Raw genomic sequence first — 21876 nt, forward strand, 5'->3', positions numbered from 1 at the left:
AGTGATATTTCTGTCTCTGTAAATGGTGCCAGAATAGCAGATAGTCACTGTGGAGGCTTCTCCATGCTGTCTTGGCTGCAGCATCCTGCAAGAACTGCCTTAAAGGCAAAAGGGTAGACGTCAATCTTTGATCTTCCTGTTGAGGGAGAACTATTAAAGATTTAGCTAGCTGGATGCCTACTCCCTTGACATGCTGCCAAAGCCATTGCTTAAGGTAACAACCTCCTATTTGCCAGATCAATGCTGACCAGATGTCAAAAGCTCAGTCTCCTTTCATCAAATCTACAAGTCATCCAGAAATACATTATTAATGGGAAAAGGTAATGGCAGGAGGTAAGCACAGGAATCACAGCAGCAGCTATGTCAAGAGACTGAAATGAAGAAGTTTGAGACTTCCGTCTGAGAAGAACATATTTACCCTGCTGAGTGCAGTCTGAGAAGCCACCTGCAGCAGACAGAAATCTTATTCTGATCCAGATTTTAACCTCATTGTTTTTATCGATTTGAGGAGAAGTGGTGAGTGAGTGGAAAGGACAGCTCAAGGGAAGTACAGGGAGTTACCTTTATTCCTTGCTGAGGGCTAAGGGGCACTAGGATGTCCTGGTAGATGTTAGGTCCCCTGAGATCCTGCTTCTGAAGGCCAGAGATGGATAAAAGAATTGGTGATTTCACCTGCTCCTTAACAGAGCCTCCCTCAGCATGTCTTTCCACTGTGATGGCACAAATAAACTTGTTCATTTTGCATTACCTGAGCCCTCAGGACAGGTGCAGGAGTTTTTATTCCATCTTGCTGCTAGTTGGGAGCACTCTGGAGGGAATCAGTAAACTCTTTGAGTCTTTCTCTCCCGGAGAAAAATAAGTTGTAGGCCAAATGTTGACCAAATTGCCCTATTCATCTCATTAGCACTTGAAGTATTCCAAACATTGTTTTCTCTTTGCTTGAAGCAGAGAAAGAAGTACAAGTCACTGCCATTGCAGAGAGCAAGAGAAGGTTTATAGATCATTTCACCTTAATATTTACGGGGCTATTTGGTGTTTGGTATGTATTTATGGTGCTATTTATTTCAATGCATATCCAAACGGATAAGCAGTAGTCCTGATTTCTCTCTCTTGTACAACAGGGCAGTATTTGTTTTGATTTAGCAGCATTTAATCCCTCTGGACAAATTAAAGTGGTGCACACTGACTTGGATGTTAGGGGGAAGTTCTTTACAAGGAGAGTGGTTAGGCCCTGGAACGGGCTGCCCAGGGAGGTTGTGGATGCCCCGTCCTTGGACGTGTTCAAGGCCAGGTTGGACGGGGTCCTGGGCAACCTGATCTGAATGTGTATGTTTGGTGGCCCTGCTAGGCAGGGGGGTTGGAACTACATGATCCTTGAGGTCCCTTCCAACCCGGGTGATTCTGTGATTCTGTGACTTTCTGTATGTCTGCAACTTTTCTGCCACCGTAGAACGTTTTCTCTGCATGTAAGTATTTCTCCATAAAAAACAGACAAGCAAGATAAAATCTTTTGCCATAGCCATTTTTAGAGGCATAATAATTTGGGAAATGTGCAAAAATTTCTCTAATAATTATTGACGCCCTTAAGCTTCCCACTCTTTGACAGTGGAATTCTCTTGCCCTCAGGAGCAGCAGTTCTGCAGGGTTCCTTTTACTTTCTTTGCTATTATCTTTTATGAAAGCCGGTCATAAAATCAAATGTGCTCCCTCAAAACAACTTCCATTTTTACTTTTTAAAACCGGTGTTCTTATTTCTTTACATATATTTTTTCCACATTACTGGGAAAATATTCCAGTAAAACATAAAAAAATAGACCATGACTTGTCTTGTATTTCATGTACATAGGAAATGAAAGTCAAAGATCCGCACTAGAGATTTTCAAAGCACCCATTTGACTTCTTTATGAAAATGCTTAACTTTTTCATAAAGAAGAAAAATTCCAGAGAGTCTGAAGTTTAAAGCAGAATTTAATGATCTTCTAAGTAAAGCTTCTGGCTTCACAGACTCAATCACTGGAATTTTTTGCCAGGCTCTCTTCAGGCCAATTTGATTAAATAAAGTGGTACTAGAACACCCTGTCACTGTTACTGTTCTCATTCTCTCCAACCAGAAGGTAACAACTCCCACAGACTCCCTGTGCATGTTCCTCACAGCAAAGTTTTACCTACTGTTTAAAATAGCACACACTGCAAAGTGCATAGGTACATGTAAGATATTATTCTGATAACTCTGACTTTGTACCTTTTCCATTATAAAGAAAAAGATATATATACACATGTATATATATATATGTACATATGTATAAGCAAATGCAGGATAATTGTTTATTCCTCTCCTCTTAAAAATTAGCATTTTTAATATAGTCACTATTAGTGTCTAGCTGCTCTCTTCAATGAGAGTACGACTGCACTCTCATTCCTCCTCTTACACACAATTATTGCTGTGCTGTTTTCTCTAGTTTTATTGGTGGCAGAAACAAATTTGCCTTGTAAGAAGAGTTAATTATCTCTAGGCAGATTTAATTCCTTGCCACAGGCTCAAAATCCATGAGCATATAATCTTTCACAAATCAAAGCATATTTACCTCTTTCATGCATCATTTACAATTTCTAAATGAAGTACTGCTGGCATTATACCTGTATTTTAGACACCTCTCTTTCCTATAACCTGTGCTGTAGAAAAGAAAGCATACTTGACCTTTACTATTTTCCTGTCAAATATTTTATTGCCTGTTTATCTGGTTCCTTTGCTCTGCTTTACTACCTGATGGCCAGAGAGGGAAAGCTTGGTTCAAAAATGGCAGCTGAAGAGCACCTCAGCATGGTGCACCTCTTCATATTTGTGCAGAACAGACCTTAGGAGTGGTAAAACATCACAGGAGAAGAATGTGCTGAATTTTCAGTTGTTTGGCTTACAAGATGGAGCTGCAGAACTACTTTATAATTGAGCTCTGGGTTATTACAAGGTGAGTAAACAAGGAGTTTGCTGTTAGAGGTGCTGCAAGAAGACAGACTGAATTTCATGAGCTTTTCTGCACGTGCAGACAGGGAAATGCACCCACTTTCTTCATACATACCACACACCCCCTCAACACATGCACACATAAGAGCTAGGCATATCCTGGCATGTGGACTTTTTCTCCAGCCTCCTTAACCACAAGCTTGAAGCCAGAAGCAGCACAGGCTTGAGCTCCCAACCCTTCACCATCCTTTATGCAGCTCACATGCTACTACTGTGCCCTGTGTCATAACTATTATGCTAGCTAGCCAAAAAAAGCAAAAGAGACCTAAGTAGTCTCAAAAGTGGTAGAGTCAAAGGGCTTTGCAGGATGGTTGGTGCAAGCTGCCAAGCTGATCACCTCTTATGTTTAGTACCTTCTCACTTTAGGCACCAATACGAATCCTCAAAGTCATGGTATCCTACAGCTTAATCTCCAGCTCCTCCTACAGCAGAGGAGCTAAACATTCTCCTGAGTTTCCATTATTTTGAAAAAAAAAAACATTTCTATTTTACCTACAACTTTACTCCTACTAAATATACAGTTTATCCATTTATATCCAACACTCTGTTATCTGCTGTAGATTCTCATTTTAAGTAGAGAAAGATTCGTAAATGTTGCACCTGTTATATGCATTAACCAACCAGTTGATGTCAACCAGGCTGACTGACAAATGTAGGTTCTCTAATTGGATATGGGTTTTGTTTACATGTAATTGCTGCTGTTTATCATTCAAAACATTTGTCCTTAATATATTCAGCTGCATCTCTTTTCAAGACTAGGCTTCTACATTCTCTGCTTTAAATTGTTTTGCAGCACCATGAAGTTCTTCTAGAATGAGATTAAAAAAAAAAAAAAAACTGTTGCAATGAATTTTTCACTTGCATTAAAAACTAATGTCCACACATCAGAATTTCTCTCAGACCTGTAAGCTGTGCTGCAGAGCAAAGCTGCTAACAGGATGAGCCAGCTTTGTAACTTCTTGCTCTTATTTTGGCTCCAGGTTTTTAAGTCAGTGTTTCCTAAATGTAAACTAACTCCCATAATAAAGCTTGCAGAATGCATTTATTGTTAAGTATTCTCAATAATTTGTTGTTCTGTCTTGTTACGCTTAAAGTTCTTAGAATAAATATAATGCTTTTGTCTCCATCTTGCACTTCATTGGGCATTATTGCACCAATTTTACCAAATACACTAACACTAGACTATATATTAACCATATGTGGATTTCTGGGATTCAAGTCAGTTTACTCAAGAAGTATGCAGGAATTTTATGTATTCCTTTTTTCACTACAAAGCAGCACTTTACTCAGCAGTTCTGTTTTGTAGCTGGATGGATAACTGCTTGTTGTTAGTGTTATCTTTTGAAGCACATGATTCACAACTGATTTTTAGAGGCCTTTTCCATAAGAATGCCTGCCGTACTTTTTCATTGTTTACATGGAATGTTAATTCCCCTTCTCAGATCAGAAAGAAGAAGAAACCTGAAAACAATCATTTAGAAACTTTTTTTTTTCTCCTCCTCTAGATCAGCACATAACTGCTGAGTTCAAAACAAATGCTGTTTTAGTTCTTCTAGGATACTGAGAAAAATCAGACCCTTCGTTTTCAAAGCTGCCTCTGACTGTACTGCACAGAAGCCACAATGCAGCTACTGAATACTGATGTTGATAAAAGCTTAAAGAACTAACAGTGATAGCTGTTCTCTTGCTTGTCCTTCACAGCAGTGCACTACCATGGATGGAAAAAAAAAAAAGAAAAGAAAAAAAAGCTGATGTATTAAGATATTTCTTTTTTGAGTTTTTCTGCTGCATCCACCCTGCTGTAATATTCTATTCTTACAATCAAATAAAGAGGCCCTAAGTTTAATATAGATTTTTCAAGAGTCTTTCTTCCCTACACCCACCTTCTCTTTCTCAAGCTGACAGCACCACAGTACTGTTAAAAGCTTATGCTTCTGATCTCTGTACAAATAAATGAGCCGAAACAAATAAAAGCCAGTTCACAAGAGACTTCCAAGACATCTGGTGGAGTTATTTTTCTAAGTAATTAGACCAAGTGGTGGTGTAATTCCCAAATGAAAGGTACCTTCTTGTTTAGCATCCTGCTATTTCTCAGAGCCATCAAAACTGCTGTTTTGATTTTTGAAGTAAGTTTCCCTTCTCTCCTTGCATGTTACTCCAACTCAATTGATTACCAGTCTTTCCAAATTGGAACAATCATATCTTTGATTTCCTCTAGATAATAGTTCAAGTTTTTAAGCTTCGCTTCCAGCCCCCATGAATGCCATTGTATTTCCAATACTGACTGAGGAAGGATGAGGCTCTGGGCTTTTTATTTCTTTCTTTTCCTTGCTAACATACTGTTCTCCATCATACGGGGCTCTGTGGAGCAGGTGAAAAATGTAACAGAATAATAGCCAGGTGCTTTCTATGGATGAATACCCTGCTCTAAACTGTGCTTACATGTACTTTCTCCTTCCTTCATAGAATCATGCTAGAAGATGATTAATTAATTTTTTTCTATTTTCTATTTTCCCCCAGATCTCCCCATGAAAAACCCTATTCTAGGAACAACCCATATATTTTTCAGCACTTTCTCGAAATTATGGTTCTTGGTCTGTACCTAAAATACAGAACAACCACTCAGAATCTGTGACACTAGAGAAGTGAACAAAGGGGTAGATTAGGCTAAGGAAAAATCCTCTATTTCTTGTGCAAGGTCCTTATGGTTTTTGGCTCAGATGAGAGTAGGACCCTCTACAAATCACATTTTATTAACTGACCAGGATGTGGACACTACCTCTGTGCTATGACAGCTACTGCTCAGTATTGCCAGTTGCAGAATTCACAACTGTATCAGGAGTAAAGAAAAGTAGCTGCCATATGAATAGCTGCTAGATTACAAAGGTCAGCTTGATATGAAGCATTTTAATTCTCATGACATAATGGAAACTCACCAGAGGTTTCATCTACTCTCTCATCCACCACGTGGTCCTTCTGATGAACCCATTCGCTGTTGCACTTAAAATAGATCTGTGTGGCTGGGCTTGCTTTGCAGTACAGATTCACAGGCTTGTTTTTCACTATGTAAGCTTCTTCAGGTTCAATGAGAAAGTGGGGCAATGGCTCTGGAGGATCAGAAGGAAAAGTTTCTGGAAGTTCATGAAAAAAATCATCATCTGCAAAAAAAGAAACAAGAAGGGCAAATGAAACAACCAAAATTCAGCTGTCAAAGATTCACAAGTACTTCCTGATCATGCTTTTCAAATAAAAGGTTATCGTAGACAGAGTAAATGCACTGCTGTTTGCAGACTAGAATAATTTTTTCTTTACATCCTCAGTTCTCCTTTCTCTACGTGATGTGACAGCGATGTGCACATTCACATGACTGGGAACAGCCCTTTGTTATCATCACCAGCAACACAAGCAATAAAACATTATGTTAGCACTTGGGAGAGTTGACTGAAAAACTGTAAAAAGAAATAATAGAAACTTTTGAAGGCTTCAAGGACACACTTTACTATTGTGACTTATCGCTGTGTTTAATCAAGTGAATGCACAGAGCAAGTATAGGCTGAGGATGTAACAAATAGGAAATAACGCCTTTCATTTTAGATGAAAAATTTTAAATTTTCTTTAAGAGCAGAAGACTAAATGCATGTCCAGTCTATGCCTCTTTGTTCAGCATTCAGACTGTTGTGAAGACTGTTAATGAGAGTGTCAAGCTGTATTTAATGTATTTGGTTTGTGGCACCATCGTCTGTGCTGTTCCCACCATGGAGAGGATGCAGGAGCTGCAACACAGGGCACGGCAGCTGTGAGAGGGTGAAACTTTGGCCCAGTGAAACCCATGCTATAGATTTAAGGAACCTGTGCACCTCCCTGGAGCTGCTTGTCATGAGTAAATTCAGTGCAAGAAGTCTGAAGAAGAAGGAAAAGAGTCCAAACAAACAGAAGGAATCACTAAAAACACCCAACCCACGTACCTTCCTTCTCTCGCTCCCTTCTTCAAAAACCTCTCTTTCAAGCCCTTCTGCCCCTTTCTGCTTAGTATTTATACACCAGAAAACACCAATTTGGTGGAGATAGCATCATTTCAGTTGAGAACAACCCCTGTCCCACTCACTTGCTGTCAATGCATGCAAGAATTAGGGCAGGGTGGGGCCGGGTGAGATCGCCAAATGGTGACAGATCCATCAGCAATAAGCTCGATGGTCCTGAGAGCTCTACTCAACCTCCTCCTTTCTGCCTCTGCAGCAGTTATCACTATAAACAGCGATGGACGTTGCTGGTGAGCAATAAAACAGCACAGAACATCAAACTAAAAGTCCTGCAGGAGGCTGGCTATCTCGTCCCTGCCAGTCTTCATGAAGACAAAATGCCAGGCAGCTCCTTCCCCTACCTAGGACATGCCCAGAATTACATGGAAGGCTTTTCTTCTAGCCATAGCATTGCAGAATGATGAGAAAGAGCAGTGACAGAAAAGGAAATGGGATGAGAAGGAAGCTGGCTGCCCAGGGAGAAACCTGTACAGTAAGAGACTTTGTAAGCTTCTTGAACTGCTTAGGAATATAGCATAAGTTCACCTTCGTTCACATTAATTCTAATTGTCTACCATTTTTTCCCTATTTTAATGAGCTTGTTTCATTGCCACATCACTCCTTCAGAAATAACACAATGGAGCTGTTAAATGTACGAAGAAAGGACCACTAAATACAGCCTGGTATTTTTCTAGAAAAGAGAACATCTGTGACATACAATAACAATTCCGTTTCCATCTCCAGTGCTCCAAATAGTTCAATTTAATATTTAACACTTTCCTTCCTTCCTCTTTCTCTTTCCATTCTGACCACTTCAGACACCCTCTCTGCAGTCCTCTGTCCACTTCTCATTAGGTACTTCTTCCTTGCTCTGTTCTGTTCTCCAGTTCTTCCCAAAGGGAATGATGATATTCAGTGAGCAAGGCAACATGACATTTGGTTTCCTGACAAAGACACATGCCTGAACTGAAGCAAAAGGATTTCCAGCATTCTGCCTGTAACTCCCCACTTTTCCACTGCTTCCCTCCCTCACACACTTTGCTCCACAGCCACATGCAGCATAGCAACATTAGAGATGAATCATTTCCCCTGAATAGCCACAGGATGTATCTTTTTCTTCTGGTCATTTAATTGCAAATCAGGAGTAGACAGATGGAAACTAACAAAGCACACATATGTTTCATAATTAAACAAGTATTGCTTCACTAATTTCTGGTGACTGGAAGAATAAATGTATTTATTTTCACCTCTAGATTTCAGCACATTACTAAAGCAATACTTCTGCTGCCTAACCAATTAACTGCATCTTAGCAAAGATGTAAATAGAAAGTCTAAAAGGAAGAAGAGAGCTGCAGAAAAGACAGAGGTATGAGTTTGCTTGCTGCATTCAAATTGTTGGAAAAGTTTATTCCGACAAGCAAATAAACAAGACCCAATCCAAGTCGCATGTTGGTGGATTACAGGTAAAACACAGGCTGCTCATTTGGAGTGGGATTTGGAACCAAATTTAGATAAAATTTTGTGGTTTTTTAAAATGGAATTATATACTGTTAGATGATGTTTGCAGCAATGTGAATGGGTAATTATAATGGTAGTGTATTACATATAAATTATTCTGAAAGATCAAACACATTTACTTCTGAAAACATCAATACAGAATACTTGAAAATGCTCAGAATTTTGTCAACTCTCTACAAAGCAAGCTTTCAGCAGAACTTAAAGTCATTTAATTAATTGTGCTTTCATTAAGCCATGTTTCCAATGATTTTATAAATCCTTCCATCAAAGTTTCTCCTGACCAGTTCAGCATGGGCCATTCCTCCGTCCAAAAGAGCACTGACTTAGTATTCTGCGGAATTAGTGTGTTGCAACTACTGGCCCAGTGGGTCTGTTTCTATAGAGTAGGTGGAGGTCAGCTCCCACAGTGTGCTCCTTCTCTATACAAGGGGATAAATCTTATCTGAGAGTTTGATCTCAGTCTCCTGATGATTCTCTCTGATTATTTAAAATTTTTATCTCCCAATTGGTCAATAGGGAAGCAAGATTTATATTGCTCTTATTGAACTGTGCTAAAGAGGTAGACAATTTTTCCTCTGCCTGGAGGAAACAAACAAACTTGATGGCCAATCATTCTGCCATGGCTTCTTCACAACCTTGAGCAAATAGAAACACAAGTCATGCACATTCTGCCCTCTTATAACAAATCCCCTTTTGTGCTCAGCAACTTTGAGCTGCAAGTTTACTTCTGCAATATGTCACATTCATCTTTATTTTCACATAATAAAGTGTACAGCCCATCTGTTGTTATTGACTGATTTATGTTAGCAAGACAAAAGACCTGATTAATGGTACCACTAAACTGATTTCACTTATGCAATTCATTCATATTAAGAGAGTAAATTTTAAAAAGTCCTTTTAATCTATAAATTTAATTTGGATTTTTTATTTTAGTTGCTGGCCTGAATACAGACGTGCTTTTCTATGTGCCTTCTGTAGTATCTGACAATTATATATATATTTTAAGTGCAAATGAAATGCAAAATCTATAGGAATAGGTAAAGTGTTACTGAAATCAGCACTGAAGCTGGCACGGAATGATGCACATAGAAATTTTAGTTTAATTTTAGTTTAATTTTCTATGAAGCTAAAACAAATCTTTTACTAAGCAAGAGCCTTTTGATGTCAATGTCTTTATTCTTTTCATGCACTTGTTTGTAAAACTGTATGTATTTTAGCTCTTCAAGCATAACAAGTGGAAAAAGAGATTTTATAGTACTCTTTCCTTTTTATGGACCAGTATCCCTGTTCTAATCTGTGGCAGGAAAATATTGTGTTTCATACACCAATCTATTCATCTCTAGATCACTAGTTTTATTACTATATATCGAGATTTAATTCTCATCAGCCCAGTGTATAACTCACTATATTTCTGAACTGCGAGACTTACACTATTATTGCTTAGATCATAATAGATAGGACCATTATCTCCTCACATGAGACCTGCAGCAAATTCTTCTCAAATGGAATTCACTTCAGAATGAGTCAAGAGCAATTTAAAATGAATGGCTGTGAAGCTAATTCCATTTGCATTTGGATGCCCATCACTCGGCAAGATCATTCCCTGTGAGTTGCAAAGAAAGCAGCCGGAGCTAACTGTATGGATGGGATTTCTGTTTGGTTTTTAATGTTATGATTAAAAGCTTTCTAGAGCAACGAGTATTGTTTACTGTGAGATTAACAGCAGGTGCTAGCTTGGTAAGACAGCTTTCTCAGGATGGAGGCAACGGTTTGTTTTACAGTGCACGTAAAAAAACAGAAAGGGACAAATTACTCAATTCTAAGTCCTATGGTCCCAGAATTTTCTTAATTCGCAGAAAGGGTATGCAATATCATGCTGCCACCAGATGGGAAGCATGAAAGCAAAAATCCTGCACACCATACAGCGTGCTTCTACCTTATAGCCCATTTATGTTGCCTGAACTAGAAACTTTGCCATGAAAATTAAGCCAAACAGCATGAGAAGTGGGAGAAAAAGGACTTCTTCAAAGATGCAATGAGATGCTATGTGTAAGCAAGAAGCAAGTTGATGGAGAGAATTACTGCCCTGTCAGAGGTCCCTCTTGTCCCTATCCCATCCCAGGAGCCTACTGAAAAGAGAAAGCGTATTTCCCTCCTTATCCTATGAAGGAACAGGAGAAGGTGGCTTTCTCAGCACCGTATACTCTGTCAGCCCTGCAGCAAACTGATGGCAAGGATGGCAAACTATGAGGCACTCACACCTTATTCTTCAGTATCTCATAGAAGAAAGATTTCACCAAAAAGCCTGGGAAGATTACAGTTTTATAACAGCATCATATTTAGTCAGCCTGGAAGGGAAGAGGATTGATAGAGCATTCAATGAAATGGGTGAGTTCTGTTCAGAAACAAAATAAATAAATATGAAAGAGAAGAATGAACTTCTCCTGCACCCACAAGGGCTCAGTGCAGACAATCCTACCTGGCTTGAATGACACCTCCTCAGAAAGACAAACGCAAACTCTGCATGGTATAGAATGAAAACCATCAACACTGAGCAGTCATGTGTAGATCAGGAGGCTGCTGGGCAGGAGTCTGCTCTCAATACAGGTACAAAACAAAACTCAAATACATCCTTTCTTTTCTTCTTTTACCCTCACCAAAGGAAGCAACTTCAATACAGGGCCAGGAAGCAATGTGCAATCTATAGTCAGGCACAGGTGCCAACCTGGAGCCCTTTCTAAAGCCAAGGCATGGTTATCTGTGGCATCTGAAATACTGCATTTTTAGTTCAACTTGAGTACAGGAAAGAGGTTTCTTTTATCTGATGATAGGCCTCCTATACTGAACATAATGAATACATGGATAAATAAATAAAATCTAAGCTACCAGAAATCTGATGCAGTAATACTTTTCATTGTATCCACTTTATCTTGACCAGCCTTTCTCAGAAAGCTGGGGAGAGCTGAAAGAGAACAGAGATCATCATCTTTCTTGTGTGACATCAGCACACAGCTTGAAGTTGCATGAGCTAAGGCTGAGAGTTCAAGAATTGGAAAGCCAGAAGCTGCAGAAACAAGAGGAGCCTATGTACTCCTGCTGGCTTGCAGAACTGCAGTGAACAGGACTGCTCTCATTGCACGCTTCACTCCATTTTCCTGTTTCATGTGAATGGAGCATGGTCAGATATTAAACCCATGGCAAAGGACGATGAAACAGTAAAGTTATCACTCTGACATGCCTAATGCGGACACCCTGCAGAACTGGGTTACCTACAGCAATCAGCTTGTGCCCTGTTACCTCTTCCTTGGCCATACCTTCTCTTTTCCTCCCACATTGATGCTTAGCCTGGTAAAACTGTACTGATGGTAATCAAGTCATATCTGATTTGTATCTGAGTAACAAAAAGGAGATTTAGATCAAAAGCCGGAAAACGATTTTATTTTTTACTTGGTTGCACTAAAGGGTGTGTACTAGCTTTATAAAGCAATGCACAAGTTATGTATCATTGCCTGGCGAAATGCATCTTCCTCCAGTTCATTTAATTCATAATTATAATTAAATTTACTATTTTTCCTGAGGCCAATGGCAGTTTTATCATCACTCAGATCAGAGGCAATCCAAAGACAGAATGCGTCCTCAAAATGATTCTTGCAGGCTTCTGTAAGAGACAGAGCTCTTTGTTGATCATGTTGCTAATCCAGTAGACATGGGTACAGACACAGACATGACATTTAAGGTGCTGTAACCAGATCTTTACTGTTGCCTTGAGACAAACTCCATCAGACTATAAGCTGCTGCACAAACATACAGGGGATGGCACAGGTATTTGTTAGCATTGGACTCAGTATAGGAAAAAGCCAGAACAGAGTGCAATTTCACACAAGGCACTGAAACTACTTTCTGCAGAATAAAAAAAGCAACAAATCATTCTTTATGCAATGGGGGTTATAATAAGTGTTGTAAGTACAAGAAATCTAATGCAGTAATCTGCATATTGTGTTAATTATGAAGCTTCTAGTGGAAACTTTGCTCTTGTGCTTTTACAGAGCTATTGGACTGGGTTGGTTTGGTTACATCACCAAGACTAACAAATGTGCAGCATCTGAAAACAAAATAGGGCTTGTAAACAATAAATGGCATCAGTGGAATTTCTTTGTAACTTTTCATGTGGAAGATTGTTCTCCTTTGTCCTGTTGCTCTCTCTTTCCAATTCTTTCAAACTAATAAAAGATTCATGTTTTAAAAAAAGTAAGCAGGTTGAGGAGTGTTTCAGAAACTTTATCTCCCTTTCTCTGTCATATAACAAAAATGCAAAGAGTAACAAGAAGTGTTAGTTCACTGAATGCATATGCTGTATTCTTTAAGTGTGAGCTCTAGGCATTTACCCTCCTTAGAAAACTGCCAGGGCTCTGTTGGACATAGTGGTGCTTGTAGAGCTCATGCAGTTGGGGCTGCATGCTCTAATTTTCTATTCTGCATTATGAGTACAATATACAAACAGCGAAGGAGCAAGGCCAGATTGTGTCTGCAAATTGAAATGCATTTTTCCTTTTGGATTCTACTCAGCAATGAGCTTGCATGACAGCATGAGATTTCTTCCCAACCACCTGCAAAGCAAAAGTCTGATTTGAAACATTTCTGCCCCAGTTGCCATTAGCAGTCATAATGGTTGACACAGGGTCAAAAAATCACTAAACCTCTAAGGAGCATCATTTCCTCTTTAGTGTTAGGCTTCGCTTTTCTTTGACACATTAGTCCTGAAGCAGCTTCAGGCTCTTGACCTCTCCTTTAACCCTGATAACTAATTAAAGATGGACAAGGCTTAAGCTAAAATACTTTTCGTTAAATCTATTCATTCTCAAGTCCCCTTCAGGCACCCTTTATCACACAGACAGGGCCCAACATATTTACATGAAGATGAAACTAAGTGCCTCATACAACAATACAAAAAATCTTTTTAACCTTTGTGGTGAGAAGGTAGAATGCATTTTATAGCCCACAAAATATATCCTCAGCTCATAGTGGAAACAAGATTCTGGGGCATAGTCCAAAGCATACAGTTCAAGAAAAATCTGAGGATAATTAACTCTATGTATCTGTGGAATTAAAAGTTCTGATACAGATTCCTCATCTGACTGCTATGTTAACAGTCTAAACACAGTGTCTTGAATACAACAAAAACCAAAGAAGATTCTTAGTGCTTTTTCATGCCCTTGAAGCAACAGCAGAGCTCAGACTGGAGAGTCATGAGCTGTAGGCAAACAGGGCTAGTGGTAAATCATAGCATCAGCACAACTTGGTTTAATATAAATCAACCCATGTAAAACATTTTGTTTCTGGCTAGGGCACATGAAAGGAGTTCAGCACTGTCAGCTTGAGAGATGATCTATAACTGGATGCAATACACTGCAAATTCTTTCTTTTTATGCTGCTTCATATTAATAATTAAGCTTGCTTCTTGCATCAGTGTGTTAGGGTTAAGATGTCAGTCCTTTGGTTTTAGCAAGAATGGCTATTTATATCCTTACTGTTCCAATTATTGAAACTGCTGCAGAGCTCTGCTTCCAGATTTCTAATGCTTTCAGTGTTAGCATTTTTCTCAGTGAAGACTGATGATCAACACCTCATGATTAATAAAACTGCAGTCTAGTGGGATGTTATGGGTCCTGATTGCATGAGATATCTGAAGTGCGCAGTTAATTAAATAAGCAAGATCACTCCACCCCAGAGAAACACAGGACACTTGCCCATGCCTCAAATAACTGCTCAGTCAGCTGGCATTCTGGTTGAGGCACTGAACTGAGACCAGGGAATGGATACTCTTGTGCAACCATGAGGAAATCTGTCCTGGCAGGTTGAAGGTCCCATCTGCAAAATGGATGCATCAGCCTAACAGCTAGCACTGTAATGCAGTACACCTTCACAACTGAGTGCACAATGCAGCATTCAGGTTCTTACCTCAAAATGTATCCAAAAATGCCTCAATCAACATCATTTACTAAACAGCCAGCAGCAGTTATAAAGAGGACTACAATTGAAGTTATGTTTACAGAACCACTAGGAAATATACCATAGCTATTTTGGAGCCAGTGATAGGTACAGAAGGTACCAAGTTTTTCTCTGTGCCCTGGCAGTAACCTCTTGCTTTCATGTTGGTCTCTTTCTGCACCCATGGTGCAACTCAGGTGCAGGTCTTGGAGCAGGAGTCTGATCTCAGCTGCTCAGAAGAGCTCTCTCCATGCGATAGAGGAGTCCTGATGGGACCACTGTTCTGAGACTAACACTAATCCTCGTCATGAATACCTACCGATTAACTATTTTCTTCCTTGGATCTAAATGGTATTATTATTGGTGTAGTGCAAGTTACCTAATTTCATCCACAGCCAACTTCTCAAGAACCATAAAATATTTTGTAGGAGGCTGATTTATCCCAGCAGAAGTCTAAATTGAATTAGAAATCCATTAGCAAAATTCTGAGCAAGGGTTTCTAGGGAGAAAGAGAAGGGGAGTGAAGTAAATTGGGAATCTGAGTACAAGATGTGGAAAAAAAAAAAAAAGGAAAAAAGTCCTTAGAGAACTAGCAAAAGAAAAAAAAAATAGACAAATATAATCTTTGTGAATTAAGCACGCTGGTATATAGGCAACCATATGGAAGAATGCAGATTGTTTCCTAGCATCAGACATATGACTCAGATATTAATTTATTTATTTTGACTAGCAATTGGCTTTGTAAATACATGGGACTTTGTAAGCAGATGAAAAGTAAAGGCCTGTCATGCTCACATTCATGCAAATAACAACAGATTGTGTGTGCTATATATACTAGTAAGGCCAATAATAAGGTGTTCAACCAAATCTTAATACAAAATAATCAACTGCATTCCTTCCCCTGGGAGAAAATGAAAGCAAGAGAGACTTATTACTTTGAGAACCCACAAGATGATTGAATCCACTAGGGTCCTCCATGCAGAGCCAGTTTATTCAAGGGGATTCATAGACAATGTCCCCCTCTGAGCACATTTATTGACAGGAAAGCAAATCCTTTCCTCTGCCCTACCACCAGCAGCTTCAGCATATGAAAGCAAGTGGAAGGAGAATGCAGCTAGTTCACTTAGATTAACACCCTGTCATTTTCTGAACTCACTGACACTCACTTCCTTAGACTTGTTGATTTCTTACTCTGAAATTCATAAACAATTGAAAAAAATAATTGTAAAACTTTAAACAGCAACATGAGACAGCAGGCCTCTGGCTCTTTCTTTATCCCCACCCCAATCTTCGACCCAAGTGCCTGCAAAGCATGAAGTGCCCTTCTGTCATTAGGAGTGTCCAAGATAGCTCAAACTGGAGTTGCTGACACTAATGATATCAAACACGCAGTGCCAATAGGGTGCCCTGACAAGAGTTGAGACTTTTTCTGGATCACAGTGTGTGAAACCTCAGTACCAGCAAAACATGCAGTCACCTTTCTTATCCACCACCCCACCCTTTGCTTCCAAATTTTTCCAGGTTCACTCCACAGCCACTAAAAGATAGAATGAACAAAAAAAGAAAAGGACAGGAAACCTTCTAAACACTCAGTAACCAGCACTACAATGAAATGATGGTAAATTAGAGAAACCCTTAGTAAGTACTGAGAACAGAAGCAACACCTATATTTTGTGGAATGGCAGACAGCTCTGGTGTGCAGAGACTGGCATCCTAAGGTTAATTCCCGGATCTTGCTTCTCTTTCTCATCTGTAAACAGTTTCTTGTCTGCTGCATTCATTTTTAATGTACAGTTCTTACCCACAGAGATAGCTACCTCTCCATACGCCAACAGAAAATGCCACTGATATTGGAATGTCAGCTCATGAAAAGACAATAAGAGTTGCTACCAAGATGTTTTTCATCTTAGTACTGTTAATGGGTTTGAAGCAACATTGAAGCATTCCAAAACTGGAATTATAGATCAGATACTCATATTACTGACTTTCCTTGACAGTACTCATAGCTGAAATCATACATACAGAAAGGGAAAGAAAAGGCTGCCTGAGGTATTTCTAACTTGACCAACTCTAGCAGCAGGGAATAAGAAATGCTAGATATAAAATGATATGATGTGGTATGAATGCCAGATAAAACTGGGAAATATCTAGCTCTGTTTTGTAGATGACAAAGGTGCTAACACACTTGAGAGCACTTGGGCCCATGTTATTTAGCCAGAGTTAGAAGTGCATCACTAGTATAGGGACACATGGTAATTTATACCTGCCACTGATTTCTGTGTCTAAAAAAAAAACCAAAAAAAAAAAAAGAAAGAAAGAAAGAAAAAAATCAGTACTGCTCATTAATAGCTCATATTCTTACAAGAAGTTGCAGGTTTTTTTTCTACCACTATCTAGTACAAAAATGTAAATCCTTGATGTCTATACTCTCAGCATATACAACTCTGCTGCCTGAGCCAGAGCCTTGGTCCTCACAAAAACAGAAGGAATATCTTTGGATTTGATTTTTACAATATTGACCTAGGTTCAGAAGGACAACAGAGCAATGCCAATGAACGAATCCAAAACAAAAAGAAGGAATGTCAAGGAATAAAGGAAATGCAATTCATCTGCAGGCTTTTCTGGACATGTTTTGTATTGCTATATGCTATTTATTTATCAGTGCTTCTCAGCAGGTCTGATCCAAGCTGAGGAGCAATGAATCAGTGTTCTAATCTCCCTCCCCATCATCCCCAGCCTTTTTCAAGGAAGCTGATATTCAACCTCAGCTGAATCTGTCGAGTTCTGGTCATAAATGCCATCACTAGAAAAACACAGATCTAAGCTAAGCATAAGACATAAATACATTAATCCTGCCTTCTGCTTCCTCATGTCCAATCTTCTTTGCCACCGTTCTTGGTTTTCTGCCATATCATTTATCCCTCATTTAATCCTCTCCTTTCTATCCTCAACGCTCTCTACCTTTTTGATTTTCCCATCTTCTCTCCATCCTTTTTTCTTCTCAAGCTCAACCAACTTTACTAGTCAGGAATTCCACTATGTTCCTACAGATGCAAAATCTTCATAGGCAAGAAGACAGAAAATGACTATAGATAGGAGGTTGCATAAAAGCCAACGTCTAACTTAAGTATTTCTATTTACACTCACGACTCTCAAAATAACTAACTGCTACATTTCTTTTACCCATATTCATATAAAATCCATCCATCCACACAGTAGTAATTGTAATATTCAAAGAAACTAAGAAGGCAAGAGTCAATCCTGTGTTATCCTTGAGTCTGACCAAATACTACTGTTTAAAGTGGTTCTGCAGTTACAGAGCTTTTACTGGTTATTTGGCTTGAATGTCACAAGCCAATTTTGACATTAGGTAATCTCGTTCAGCAGGTTTCTGGTTTGTGACCAGAAGAACACAATTTCGTTAAATCAAACATCTGTAAATATGTAGTAAATAGTCATGTTCTGTGATTGTTCAAACGCTGGAACAGAAAGGATAGAAAATGTATAGCATCTATTATTAGACACAATATGTGAGGATATTACTCTAAAAAAAAAAGTCACTTGTACTCGTTCAGTCTTACCCTCTGGGTCACATTTTCTTTGAAGAGGTAAAATGACAGCATAGAAGCAAATATCTAAATTAAAGCAGCAGCTGTGCACTTGGGTAGTAATTGTATGCAAGAAACCTCAGAAGCTCTCTGTTAATATTTAAAGCGAGGGATGTATTTTGGTTAGATTCTCACTGTACATGGAACTGATGCCAAAACACATTATAGCGCAGCTGAAAACAGGTACTGTAAGAGCAAGACAGTCAGCATTTTGCCTCGGGAGCCTGGGCTGTCGCTTCCTGTTAATGAACATAACCTCTGTTAACTGAGCTGCTTCATTCCCAAGGCCACTGCTGCTGTTTGGTAATGTAACATTCTCACCCTATGTTCACTCAACAGAAGACTCTTTCCATCAGTATAAATTTAATCTGAATCCATAAAAAAAGCCACAAACCACTATTACATTCATCTCTGTTGGTATGCTAAAGTTACACTGCTTCACGTGATGACTGCCTTGGAGCTGCAGCTGAGTTTTAACTGACTACACAGAGCGGTTGAGGTTGGCAGGGACCTCAAGGTCCATCTGCTCCAGCTCCAGCCCCTGCTCCAACTGGATGTCTAATACCATGGTAGATTTAGAGTAGATAGGAAGAATTTCATTACTGTGTGGGTGGTGAGACTCTGGAACAGGTTGCCCATTGGGGTTGTGAATGCCCCCTCCCTGGAAGCATTCAAGGCCAGGCTGGATGGGGCTTTCAGCAACCTGGTCTAGAGGGAGGTATCCCTGCCTAGAGCAGGGGTGTTGGAGCTAGATGATCTTAAAGGTCTTTTCCAACCCAAACCATTCTATGATTCTTCGATCAGCCCAGGCAGCTTTTGCCAAACTCCAATGAAGTGACTCCACAGCCTCTCTGGGCAATCTCTTCTGACACCTGCACAGGCATGTTTCCCTCCGGGATCCTCCTTGCCATTCTGGAAAACCTGCATTCTGGCCAGATGAGCAGAAATCCCAGTCTGAAAGGAGTCTGGGTTTGGTACTGCACCCAATGCAGAGACAACCAATCACCGACCTGTTTGCCCACTATGCTGTATACAGCAGCTTCTGCCTAGTCCTGTGGATCTCCCCTATGGCACCCCGCAGATTATGTCATCTGCAAGCTTGTCAAGATGTCCTGTGCCATCCCTGCTGCCTCTACACTGCTCACAGCCACCACTGCTGTCTTGCAGATTGAGGTTTTGTATTTCCCTAGCCTGCTACCCCCAGGTGAAAAAATGTCATTGCCCCAAGGATATGCTTAATGCATGTACAGATGATCTTGGATGTGAAAGGAGAGGAGTAGCAGCAGGAGCAGAGAACAAGTTGCTGTACATGACAGTTCATTTCTGGATAGCTAAGGAGATTAATGCCTTCACCTGCTGCTCATGCATTACTGTCCACAGCCATACAGAGATGAAATGCTGTCATGTAAAGCAACTTGCTCTTCATTGCTCAAGCGGAGAGAGCTCATGCAGCAATCGCTCTGCTGAACCCTGAGCCCTGGTGCGCAGAGTTTAATTAAGGAAAGCATAAATATGAAGCACATTTTGTCTTTAAATAACACACTGTAAATGCTACATCCCCAAACAACCTGATGAAAAGTGTAAGAACTGACAAAGCCATAAACTATCGTAGTATGGCTTGCAGCAGTCAGCTACAAAATGAGTCTTCTTTATCTTTGTTAAATGACCAACATCAAAGATTATTGTCCAGATCTTTCTTCATATTTGTTTCACTTCCCTTGGCTGCTATTACTGCTCTAATCATTTGCCATTTCTAATATCTCCTTACAAATATGAAAATAACAGTTCCCCAGACACCTTTTCTGAAATTTGTATTTGTAGGCATAAATTAGGTACAGGGAAAAAAAGAAAAAGCTAGGTGCAAAATAGACACATCAAGCAGTTTCTGCATGTGCATAGTACTCCTGTGCCAGAAAACCTGTCCATCTTCCCATCAGCAGTGGGCTCTTATTCCTCATACATCACAGAGAGAAAGATGCTATTTATTTATTTATTTGAAATTAAGTCAGTAATTTACAGGTCATGCCTGAGCTTGTATTATTGGTTTTGCAGCTGCTTTCACTGTTGTCAACTATTGCCCTCATCAAGAAAAGCATTGATCTCATTACTTGGCACAATTTTCTCAAATTACCTACTACTCGCCTTATTGTTCCATCAGCTGTATTATCCACTTTTTCTTGTTGTTTTCCTCTGCTTCAGCTTCCTTATCTTATGTGTGACTCAGTTTTCCACTTCTTATGTATATTTGTCAGTCACAAACTCCATTAACGCCCATTTACACAACTGTTTATGTACACTAGCAACCTTACAGAGAGGATGCAGAAGGGCTAAGCACTGTGACTCTGACACAGTTGTGGATTTTGATACGCTGTGAGCTGGGAAAAATAAAATCCTTCCCATCTACTGTGCATGTTGGCATTTCTACGAAGAAAAGCTGCAGCATCTTCAGTTTCCTCTGCATGTGGGACATTATGGGACCTTAGAAGACATATGGGCAAAGGGATTTTATGCTCTCTGGGCCTCTTCATTTATCATTCATTGTCTTTATTGCTTTTAAACTCCAAGAGCTGAGAGAGGATAAACAACATGAAAGAGCTATCAGATAGGTAACAGCTCTTCAGCCAAATCCATCTGTCTGAACTTGACTATTGTTGTGAAAAACACATCATTGTAATTATTCATTATACAGACATCCTCCCCATACTCAGTTTGCTGACCATGCTTCACCCAGGAGGAGTGACCCGAATAAAGGAAAAAGAAGAGAGAAGGCATATGAAAGCTGGAGAAAATTAGCATGCAATAAGCTATTTTTTTCCATCAATTTTCTCATCTCCTTTTATTAACAGATTTGTTTTTGAAGCAATTATACACGTGCAATCCATTTGTGGCATCTCTTTGCTTGCCTCCTGACACAACCATTATTACGACTGTCACAACTGAACAGCTGACAGTTAGAGAAAAGCAGTTCTTCAGTGTCCTGGTGCTGCCAGTCAATACCAGTGGAATAGCAACGCAGCCTGTGAGTTACCTATTATTTTTCTTCCTAGCGGCTGTGTTGAGAACAGCTCATGCTTCACTCAGGAGAGGCAGGGAAGATGGAAGATGGTCTTTATGTGATCCCCAGACCATATACTGGCAGCAACTGCTGCGATTTCATATCCTTGCCTATCCAGAACATGCTGTGATTTGTGTTAAGTTCTCAGAAATCCCCATTAAAACCATGGCCAGGACCCAGTGCATCTCTGAAATTATTCAGGAAAATGCCAGTGAATGTATAGCACTGCTGATCCCATTGCTGTGTAGTAAGCAGAGTATGCTCCAAGGTTTGCTGAACTAAGCGCAGCCCAGCTGCTTGGATGGATTTCCCCCCTGTGGAGAGGGAAAATTGGCAAAGCCGTCCATTAATATGAAGAACTGGTGAGAGCAGGCCGGGAGTGCCAGCACTATTTTTCAATCATACATCATTACGGAATGGTTGATTATCATTGCTGTAAAGCATACTGTGTGCTGACTAGATCAATTTTGCCAGGAAATGGGAAAGTGCGCTCCATTACAGCTCCCAGCAGCTGTGTCCCACATTGCAATGATATCTCAATTCTCAATGCAAGGTTATGCCAGGTGGGAGTCTGGCAGTGGCCTCGCAGCCGCTGTGCCCTCCAGTCTCAGTCAGCCCAAAGTTAGGCACAGACAAGACGATTTCCCCTCTTGCACAAGAAGTGAG

The 21876-nt window shown here is 39.9% G+C and overlaps 1 protein-coding gene across 2 annotated transcripts in view; it reads right to left on the reverse strand.

Moving 5' to 3' along the window:
* UNC5C (unc-5 netrin receptor C) overlaps nucleotides 1-21876 on the reverse strand; it is a 232771-nt gene that overhangs the window by 74573 nt on the left and 136322 nt on the right. For both annotated transcript variants that reach the window (XM_048941227.1, XM_048941226.1), the window contains exon 2: nucleotides 5959-6180. In XM_048941227.1, the coding sequence (XP_048797184.1) occupies nucleotides 5959-6180 (222 nt within the window). The remainder of the gene's footprint in view (nucleotides 1-5958; nucleotides 6181-21876) is intronic.

This window comes from Lagopus muta, chromosome 4, assembly GCF_023343835.1.
Source record: "Lagopus muta isolate bLagMut1 chromosome 4, bLagMut1 primary, whole genome shotgun sequence".
Classification (NCBI taxonomy): Eukaryota; Metazoa; Chordata; class Aves; order Galliformes; family Phasianidae; genus Lagopus; species Lagopus muta.